This window comes from Hyperolius riggenbachi, chromosome 7 (assembly GCF_040937935.1).
Source record: "Hyperolius riggenbachi isolate aHypRig1 chromosome 7, aHypRig1.pri, whole genome shotgun sequence".
Taxonomy (NCBI): domain Eukaryota; kingdom Metazoa; phylum Chordata; class Amphibia; order Anura; family Hyperoliidae; genus Hyperolius; species Hyperolius riggenbachi.
The window spans coordinates 23,122,921-23,133,635 of record NC_090652.1 but is presented as its reverse complement, the minus strand read 5'-3'; the positions used below and the strand labels follow the sequence as shown (position 1 = coordinate 23,133,635).

Below are 10,715 nucleotides of genomic sequence, written 5' to 3'. Positions count from 1 at the left end.
TTGCTTCAGTGCTCCCATTACAAGTAATCCGTCGTGTCCCCGCCGCAAAACGAGGGCTGCAGAGCCCCCAAATCGCCCAAGGGGCAATCCGCCGGCATTTCCTTTTTCAGCTTTAGCTCTGCCCCTCCTGACGTCAATCGTGGCGCATGGCCCCCTTTGCCCGCCCCTCTCACTCTTCCTTCACAGAGAGCGGCGGGGAGAGGCGGCGATCCGTGCGGCGGCTGACGTCAGGAGGGGCAGAGCTGAAGCTGAAAGCTCTGCCCCTTCCAGGAAATGCCTGCGGATTGCCCCCCGGGCGATTTGGGAGCTCTGCAGCCCTCGTTTAGCGGCGGGGATGCGGCTGATTACTTGGAAGCACTGAAGGTTTGGTTGTAATCAAATGTTAGTAATAATTATTAACCTCTCTCGAACCGCCTCACGCCAATGGGCGTGGCCATGGCAGCAACCCCAGGACCGCCTAACGCCAATTGGCGTATAGTCCTTGGGCTGCAGCTTGCAGTAGATCGCGCGCATCTCCTGCTCGGGGGGCGGAGCTCCGCCCCGTCTTCAGTCTCCAAGCGGCGATCGCCGCTCAGGAGACTGTTAAACGGCAAAACCGCCTTGTTTACAGTAAGTACATCGCTGCGGGACAGCCGATCGCATGATTGGCTGGCTGGGGGGCGAGAGAGAGGGACGGGAATTGTAGAAATAAAAAAAAAAAAAATAAATTTAATTAAAAATAAATAACAAATATTTATTAAAAAAAATAAACAATGTGGAGGCGATCAGACCCCACCAACAGAGAGCTCTGTTGGTGGGGGGAGGGGTCACTTGTGTGCCGTGTTGTGCAGCCCTGCAGCTTTGCCTTAAAGCTGCAGTGGCCATTTTAGAAAAAATGTGCCTGGTCTTTAGGGGGGTTTACTACTGTGGTCCTCAAGTGGTTAACGTTTTACTACAGTTATTACAAAGACAAAAAGACAAACACTTATATAGCGCTTTTCTCCTGGCGGACTCAAAGCACAAGAGCTGCAGCCACTAGGACGCGCTCTATAGGCAGTAGCAGTGTTAGGGAGACTTGCCTAAGGTCTCCTGCTGAATAGGTGCTGGCTTACTAAACAGGCAGAGTCGAGATTCAAACCCAGGTCTCCTGTGTCAGAGGCAGAGCCCTTAACCATTACACCATCCAGCCACACATTACGAATGTACTTATATATTTTTTCATTGTTCTAAACAATATTTTCAGATTTTATTATATGAAGAAACGATAAATAAAGGTTATACACAATATTATACAATTATAACGATTATACATATATTAGCGTTTTTTAACAAATGTTATTATAAGTTTTACTTTCAAAACAGGGAAGATTATTGTTTTCACAATTTGCTATTTCATAGACATTATTAAATGTTTTTTTAATTTTTAAAATATTGTAAACGAAATACAACACAATATTGTTATAAACGCTATTACCGGTTATCGTTTACACCACGCACCCTTTTTTCCTGACTCCCTTTTTGCATGGACGCTTAAATATATTCAGTATCGAGAGGCGCATGCGTGACGCCGGTGTGACTGACCGGGAATATAACGGCAAACTACTGCACTTTTAGCCGTGCTAAGCTAACCCCTGGTAGTCTAGAGCCTCTGGGATATGTCAGAGCCAAAGAACAAGAAAAAGAACTAAATTACGCATTCAGAGGGCCCTCTTCCAAAGCTCCTCGCACGCCAGCAGAAGGACAAGGTCCCAAAGATGGCCGCCGCCTCTTCCTCACAAGCAAGTAACGCTCCTCTGGAGGAACCACCCTCCCAGCCCAGCACCTCACAAGGTGGGCAAAAGACTGATAAGTTGATAACTCAGCCCTGCTCAATTCAATCCAAAAGCTGCTTAAAAAGGAGCTGAATGCGTCTGTCTTCGCCATCAACGCACATATCCAGGAGCTCGGTGACAGAGTCCATGAGGTGGAGCAGAGGCTGGATTCCTACGCTGATGCCCTGAAGGAAGACAAAAGCAGGCTGGATGCTCATGACACTCGTCTCGATCAACTCGAATCCAGGCAAGAGGACCAAGAAAATCGGGCACGCCGCTCTAACATTCGTATCAGAGGGCTGCCCGAAACCTTCACAGATCTGCATGCCGTAGCTCTCAATTTATTCAGAGCCATGCTCCCGCAAGTGGACCAGACTTTTTTTCGGCTGGACAGGATACCCCGCGCCCTCGGCAAACCGCGCAACCCAACCTACCCAGAGATGTGGTGCTCCGGTTCCACTATCACGAAACGAAGGAACAGGTCATGGCAGTCACTCGAAACCTAGCTCCACTCCCCGGGGTTCCGGACACAGTTCAGCTGTACGCAGACCTCTCCCCGCTGGCATTGCAAAAAAGAAGGTCCCTACGCCCGATATCGCAAGCTCTGATCTCTGAAGGTATCCGCTATTCTTGGGGCTTCCCTTGTGCCCTGCTCTTTACCCTGCAAGGAACGAGCCATCGAGTAACCAACCTAGAAGATGGAAAACATATCCTACAAGCTGCCAATATCAGGGTGCATAGCGAGACCCCCGCGGAGGCACCTCGAGTCCAGTGCCCGGAGAGAGTTTGGCAAACCACCGGCAGCGGGCGGGGATCGGCTCCCAGCACCCTGTCAGCTTCCTCGAGATAAGTACTCAGAGAGCCCCTCTCTTCATAACACTTTATTGATTACTATGCTGATCTGCCTGTACTGATCTGTAACTGAGTCTCATCATTTATCCTCATCACTAGCAAAAATCAGGCCCCGGGGATTAACTTGTAACCGAATCTGTAGTTAATAGGTGTGTTCGACAAACAAATATTAGTTCAATATTAACTAGGTCTTATTTTTTTTTCTTTTATTTCTGAACGTGTAGCATTCTTCAGCAGGTGGCACCATTGACTTATCAATGATTTATATGGACATGTCAATTTTTCCAGCAGGTGGCGCTATCGTGTCATGTTCAAAATAAGAGGTGATCTTTGCCCTATGAGTTTGGTCTTGCACAAACTGTTGACACTTGCTTCAACGTAGACAATGGTGGCTACACTGACTATTCAACACATAATCCTTTAGTACAAGGGTCAGGAACCTTTATGCCTGAGAGAGCCATAAACGCCACATTTTAAATTGTAATTCCGTGAGAGCCATACAACAGGTTTCAAACTGGCACAGTGCACATGCGCAGCAGAGGGCTCACATTCCTGTTGCCATGGTGATGTGTATACAGTCGATCTGCCGGGCAGCGGAAGTGTCAGACACATCTTCAGCTTCTCTTGGGTTTCAGCAACATCAGCAATTTCCCCGAGACCCAGAGAGGAGAAATACCGACTAACAGCTTGTACAATTAGCTAGCTGACTTGGGGGTTAATTCACGTTGTAGGACGAGATCCCCTCGTGTGACAGGCAGCCTATTGGGCCAATCAAAGTGTGGGGATCTCAGTCTACAAAGTCACTGGACCTGACAGGGTCCAGAGTGGGACAATTGGAGCAGCTGTTCGTTTTGGGGAAGCACAAGTAAGTTAGTAGTGCATGTTACAGCAGTAGAATGCAGTACTTTGAAAATGTTACTTGCGCTGCCACACTGAGCTGTGCTGCTTGAGCAGTGTAGCTTAGTGAATCAACCCCTACTGATTCGTATGTTATCCAGATGTAGCCATCAAAAGAGCCACATCTGGCTCCCGAGCCATAGGTTCCCTACCCCTGTTTAAGTATATAAAACAAACAAAAAACTGGTTGAAACTAGCCACTTCTAGCCGATTCAGTTCTTATTGTTCTTGGGTCTAGTCAACACACAGCCATGTTAAACATTCAGTTAAAATAATGGCTAAAGGGTTTCCGTCAGCAGAGAAGACATAGAATCTCTTCTATGGCCTAGTGCACACCGGAGCGTTTCCGCTGCGGTTTGCGATCCACTTGCGGCTGTGGATACGCTTGGGTAATGTATTTCAATGGGCTGGTGCACACCAGAGCGGGAGGCGTTTTGCAGAAACGCATACTCCCGGGCTGCTGCAGATTTTGGATTGCGAATGCGTTTCTGCCTCAATGTTAAGTATAGGAAAAAACGCAAACCGCTCTGAAAAACGGCACTTAAGAGCGGTTTGCCAGGCGTTTTTTGTTACAGTAGCTGTTCAGTAACAGCTTTACTGTAACAATACATGAAATCTACTATACCAAAACCGCTACACAAAACCGCAAAACGCTAGCTGAAACGCTGCAGAAAAATAAGAAAAAGCGTTTCAAATTCTGCTAGCATTTTGCGGATCTGCTAGCGGTTTTTGGTGTGCACTAGGCCTATATGTGTTGTTGATGATACATTTCACATACGATCTATCGAACTATGAGAAGAAAATATATGAAAATGTTTATTCTTAATGCTACCTATATGAGACATTCTATGAATGGGGATATGTATATTCTTAATAATGAGATTCCTATCGGCCTCTCTCCATTCAATCTGCACATTCTTTAACTTCTAACTATCATTACTCATCAGCCTTCAAACTAAAACATTGCTTTAAAGGGGAACTATTGTGAAAATCTGAAAATTTAAAACACATACAAATAAGAAGTACATTTCTCCCAGAGTAAAATGAGCCATAAATTACTTTTCTCCTATGTTGTTGTCACTTACAGTAAGTAGTAGAAATCTGACATGACCGATTTTGGACTAGCCCATCTTCTCATAGGGTGGTTCTCAGAGTTTTCTTTATTTTTAAAAGCACTTAGTGAATGGCAGATGCACCGTCCAACCGCCAGAATAGTGAGCAGTGAGCAGGGAGGCTGGCCAGCATCTTTGCATTAATCATTTTCAGGGAATGTCTTTATAAAGAATAAAGGCCATGCTGAGAATCCCACTTGAAGAGATGGACTAATCCAAAACCTGTCGGTAATGTAAAAGTTCTACTACCTACTGTAAGTGACGGCAACATAGGAGAAAAGTCATTTACGGTTCATTTTAATCTGGGAGAAATGTACTTCTTATTTGTATGGGTTTTAAAATTTTAAGATTTTCGCCACACTTCCTCTTCAAAGAGAACCCAAGGTGGCATATTATAATCCTAACAGGATCCAGAGGCATGTCGTGTGCACAATGGCATGCCTCTGGGTCACTGTACCGCCGCTGCCAGCCCCTCTTGCATCGCTCTGTCTCCCCTTAAAAGATCAACAGCCTAGCAACAATCTGGGTCGCGGCTTGGCTTCCTATTGGAGGAATCTAGAAGAGGTGGAGAGCGGTAGGTGGAGGCACGTTATCAAGGAGGCAATGCTACGAGGTTGACTGACAGCCTCATATAAATAAAGCCAGGTAGAGACAATCAGATTGTCGCTAGGCTGGCGATCTTTTAAGGGGAGACAGAGCGGCGCAGGGGGGGGGGGGGGTGTCAGCGGCGGCACAGTGACCCAGAGGTATGTCATTGTGCACATGACATGCCTCTGGGTCCTGTTAGGATTATAATATGCCACCTCGGGTTCTCTTTAAGAGTATCCAAAGCTGTAAAAACATCTAAGATTTGTTTAAAGTTAAGACTATTGCTACACTCCAAACAAACGAAACTGTCTTTCTCTGTTTCACTGACTCAGCATTAGGTTTTATAATAGAATAAAATATCTATTATTCATAGCTATATGATAATCATGTTGCATAATATTTAAAACAGAACACACTTATTAATGACTATGATGAATCATACAATCCTAGAAGCTTCATGTTTTATATATAAGGGGAAGAAAGAAATATATATGGTATTTGTTTTATTCAATCTATAAATTAATTATTTAATCTGTAATATTGGAGAATCCAACAGACTCCATGAGGCCAGTAACAGCGCAGTACGCAACTCCAGGTAACCCATTACCTCCACGCACCAGGCCGCCCAGAGCAGAGCTGACCTCACCGCCATCACTTTACACAAATACTACCTAACGCAGGGGAGGTGCTCTCAGGCTTCCCTACTAATAATAATAAGCATGTGCTTCCCTGGGTGATACAGAAACAGAAGAACAACTGATAGGGGGGGGGGGGGGGGTTGTAATGCTTTTATGCTGATTGGTTTGTATTTTGATTACTTCTGGTAGGTGTTTCCGGTTTGGGGAGGGAGGAACAGTCTCAGGAGGGGCCGTCCTGGAGGACGTAGGGAGGAAGTCCTGAATGTAGAGCAGGTGACATCTGTAGTGTAGTTCCAGCACTGTGAGGCCACGTCATTGCTGCTGCTCTAATAATATGTGCTTCCAGGAGACTTGTGCTTGTATCCCCGTAGCTTCATAAGCTGCCTGACTGTAACTTTCCTCCACATTCCTGACGTGACTAGGGACTCTTTGTGTGACTTCTCTGATGTTTAATAAGATTTGATTTGTCACTAAAACATTTTGCACACTCTGTACATGAATAAGAATGCTCTCCTGTGTGACTTCTCTGATGTGCTAGGAGATGAACTTTCTGACTGAAACATTCCCACACTCTGAACATGAATAAGGACGCTCTCCTGTGTGATTTCTCTGATGTATAAGATCAGCTTTCTGAATGAAACATTTCCCCCACTCCAGACAAGACTGAAGCTCACCTGTGTGAGTTTTCTGATGTGTAAAAAGACTACCTTTCTGACTGAAACATTTCCCACACTCTGGACATAAATAAGGACGATCTCATGTGTGACTTCTCTGATGTGTAAGAAGTTCAGTTTTCTGAAGGAAACATTTCCCACTCTCTGGACATGAATAAGGACGCTCTCCTGTGTGACATCTCTGGTGTACAATAAGAGTAGATTTCCGACTGAAACATTTCCCACATTCTGCACATGAATAAGGTTGCTCTCCTCTGTGACTTCTCTGATGTCTAAGAAGATCACATTTCTGAATGTAACGTTTCCCACAATCAGGACACAAATAAGGACGCTCTCCAGTGTGACATCTCTGATGTGTAAGAAGATTAGCCTTGAGACTGAAATATTTCCCACACTCAGGACATGGATAAGGACGCTCTCCTGTGTGAAGTCTCTTGTGTCTAATGAAATTCGCTTTATGACTGAAACATTTCCCACACTCAGGACACAAATAAGGACGCTCTCCTGTGTGAATTCTCTGATGTGAAAGAAGATGACCTTTCTGACTAAAATATTTCCCACACTCTGAACATGAGTAGGGACTCTCTCCTGTGTGACTTTTCTGATGTCTAACAAGATAAGATTTCTGCCTGAAACATTTCCCACACTCTGGACATGGGTAGGGACACTCTGCTGTGTGACTTCTCTGATGTGTAAGAACACCAGAATTTAAACAAAAGCAATTCCCATAATGAGAACATAAAAAATGATGGGTATTTGAGGCAACAGGATGGAATCTATCAGAAAGTTCCTCAGGATTGGAGAGATCTGGTGATTTGTCCTCATGGTGACGTCTGCTGGGTATATTTTCAGCAATGGAGTTTCCTGCTGGTAAATGTAGTGCGGCACCATTATCTTCTGCACCATAATCTGTTGGAGAAATAATAACAGTCAGAGAACAGTCATTGTCCTGTCAGCAGTCATGTGTGTTGCCGTAGCAGTGACAGATAATGACAAGAGAATATACAGGGTGATGCAGGAAAGACCCCCGTGCTCCTCTTACTCTATCCCCCCGCTGTGTGGGGTCTCCGGCATTATGAAGCCTGTGTCACCTCCATTTGCTGCGGTATGAGAGCGTTACCTATACGGCAGCACATGCAGGTGACACAGGCTTCAAGTAAGCCGGAGAGGACACACAGCAGTGATAGAGTCAGAGGCACATGGGGACCGGCTGGCCGGAGGCTGCCTGTATACTCACGCTCCTGCCAGGCAGCCGGGCAGGTCTCTCATGCGCCCCCCTGTATATACTCACACTCCTGCCAGGCAGCCGGGCCGGTCTCTCATGTACCCCCCTGTATATACTCACGATCCTGCCAGGCAGTCGGGCCGGTCTCTCATGCACCCCCCTGTATATAGTCACACTCCTGCCAGGCAGCCGGGCCGGTCTCTCATGTACCCCCCTGTATATACTCACGATCCTGCCAGGCAGTCGGGCCGGTCTCTCATGCACCCCCCTGTATATAGTCACACTCCTGCCAGGCAGCCGGGCCGGTCTCTCATGTACCCCCCTGTATATACTCACGATCCTGCCAGGCAGCCGGGCCGGTCTATCATACGCCCGTTGTATATACTCACGCTCCTGCCAGGCAGCCGGGCCGGTCTATCATACGCCCCCTGTATATACTCACACTCCTGCCAGGCAGCCGGGCCAGTCTCTCATGCACCCCCCCTGTATATACTCACGCTCCTGCCAGGCAGCCGGGCCGGTCTATCATACGCCCCCTGTATATACTCACACTCCTGCCAGGCAGCCGGGCCAGTCTCTCATGCACCCCCCTGTATATACTCACACTCCTGCCAGGCAGCCGGGCCGGTCTCTCATGCACCCCCCTGTATATACTCACACTCCTGCCAGGCAGTCGGGCCGGTCTCTCATGCGTCCCCCTGTATATACTCATGCTCCTGCCAGGCAGCCGGGCTGGTCTCTCATGCACCCCCCCTGTATATACTCACGCTCCTGCCAGGCAGCCGGGCTGGTCTCTCATGCGCCCCCCTGTATATAGTCACACTCCTGCCAGGCAGTCGGGCCGGTCTCTCATGCACCCCCCTGTATATAGTCACACTCCTGCCAGGCAGCCGGGCCGGTCTCTCATGCACCATCCTGTATATACTCACGCTCCTGCCAGGCAGCCGGGCCAGTCTCTCATGCACCCCCCTGTATATACTCACACTCCTGCCAGGCAGCCGGGCCGGTCTCTCATGCACCCCCTGTATATACTTACACTCCTGCCAGGCAGCTGGGCCAGTCTCTCATGCGTCCCCCTGTATATACTCACGCTCCTGCCAGGCAGCCGGGCCGGTCTCTCATGCGTCCCCCTGTATATGCTCACGCTCCTGCCAGGCAGTCGGGCTGGTCTCTCATGCACCCCCCCTGTATATACTCACACTCCTGCCAGGCAGCCGGGCCGGTCTCTCATGTGCCCCCTGTATATACTCACACTCCTGCCAGGCAGCCGGGCCAGTCTCTCATGCACCCCCTGTATATACTCACACTCCTGCCAGGCAGCCAGTCTCTCATGCACCCCCCTGTATAGACTCACACTCCTGCCAGGCAGCCGGGCCGGTCTCTCAAGCATTCCCCTGTATATACTCACGCTCCTGCCAGGCAGCCGGGCCTGTCTCTCATGCACCCCCTGTATATACTCACGCTCCTGCCAGGCAGCCGTGCCGGTCTCTCATGCACCCCCTATATATACTCACACTCCTGCCAGGCAGCCGGGCCAGTCTCTCATGCACCCCCCTGTATATACTCACACTCCTGCCAGGCAGCCGGGCCGGTCTCTCATGCACCCCCCTGTATATACTCACGCTCCTGCCAGGCAGCCGGGCCGGTCTCTCATGCAGCCCCTGTATATAGTCACGCTCCTGCCAGGCAGCTGGGCCGGTCTCTCATGCGCCCCCCTGTATATACTCACGCTCCTGCCAGGCAGCCGGGCCGGTCTCTCATGCACCACCCCCTGTATATACTCACACTCCTACCTGGCAGCCGGGCCGGTCTCTCATGCACCCCCCTGTATATACTCACACTCCTGCCAGGCAGCCGGGCCAGTCTCTCATGCACCCCCTGTATATACTCACACTCCTGCCAGGCAGCCGGGCCAGTCTCTCATGCACCCCCTGTATATACTCACACTCCTGCCAGGCAGCCGGGCCGGTCTCTCATGCACCCCCTGTATATACTCACGCTCCTGCCAGGCAGCCAGGCTGGTCTCTAATGCACCCCCCCCGTATATACTCATGCTTCTGCCAGGCGTCTCCCTCTGTCCTCCTCCATGCCCCTTGTGTCCTCTAAAGTGCCCCACGTGTGCACTTAGTTGCCCCTTATGTCCTCTAGAGGATCGCAGTGTTAAACCCCCCTAAAGACCAGGCCATTTTTTGGTTAATTGGCCACTGCAGCATTAAGGGCTCGCTGCAAGGCCGCACAACTCAGCACACAAGTGATCCCCCCCCCCTTCTCCCCACCAACAGAGCTTCCTGTTTGGTGGGTTCTGATCCCCTCCCCGTGTTTATTTTTTTGTAAATATTAATTTTTTTTGATTATTTTTTTTTTTTTGTATTACATTTTCCTATTTATTTCCCAATTTTTTTTCCCTAACTCCCTCCCTCCCCCCAGCCAATCAATCATGGATTGGCTGTCATAGGCTTCAGCCTATGAGAGCCGAGCACTCTCCTGTGTTCCAGGGGGACAGCCATGTCACACGGCTGTCCCCAGTACAGCGCTGCTGTAGATCGCAGTGCTGTACTATGCTTATAGACGGCATTTTCACCATGTAACAGTCTCGGAGCGGTGATTGCCGCTGGGAGACTGAAAGCGGAGGGAGCGTCGCCTACCAAGCGCAGACGCATTCACAGTAGCGCGAGATCTCTTGCAAGAGCCAGCCCCAGGACTTTACGCCAATCAGCGTTCGGCGGTTAAGCTGTTAAAATGCCCTGTTTGCTCTTTAGTGCCCCCTGTACTTGTCTTAAATAGAAGGGGTAAGAAGACAAGTGTCACAGAGGGACAGTAGCGCGACAGCCCGCTGTTTCAGGTGTTAGCCCTTTCTCAAGCCGTTACAACCATGGTTGTAACGGCTTGAGAAAGTGCTAACACCTGAAACAGCGGGCTGTCGCCGCATAGCCATTTTT

General features: G+C 49.0%; 1 protein-coding gene across 1 annotated transcript in view; it reads right to left on the bottom strand.

The window, feature by feature from the left end:
- Nucleotides 1-6,523: 6,523 nt before the first annotated feature.
- The window catches only part of LOC137524150 (zinc finger protein 547-like), a 32,170-nt gene continuing 27,978 nt past the window's right edge, over nt 6,524-10,715 (bottom strand). Inside the window, exon 7 of the mRNA XM_068243720.1 lies at nt 6,524-7,460. Coding sequence (XP_068099821.1) covers nt 6,634-7,460 — 827 coding nt within the window. The 3' untranslated portion in view covers nt 6,524-6,633. The remainder of the gene's footprint in view (nt 7,461-10,715) is intronic.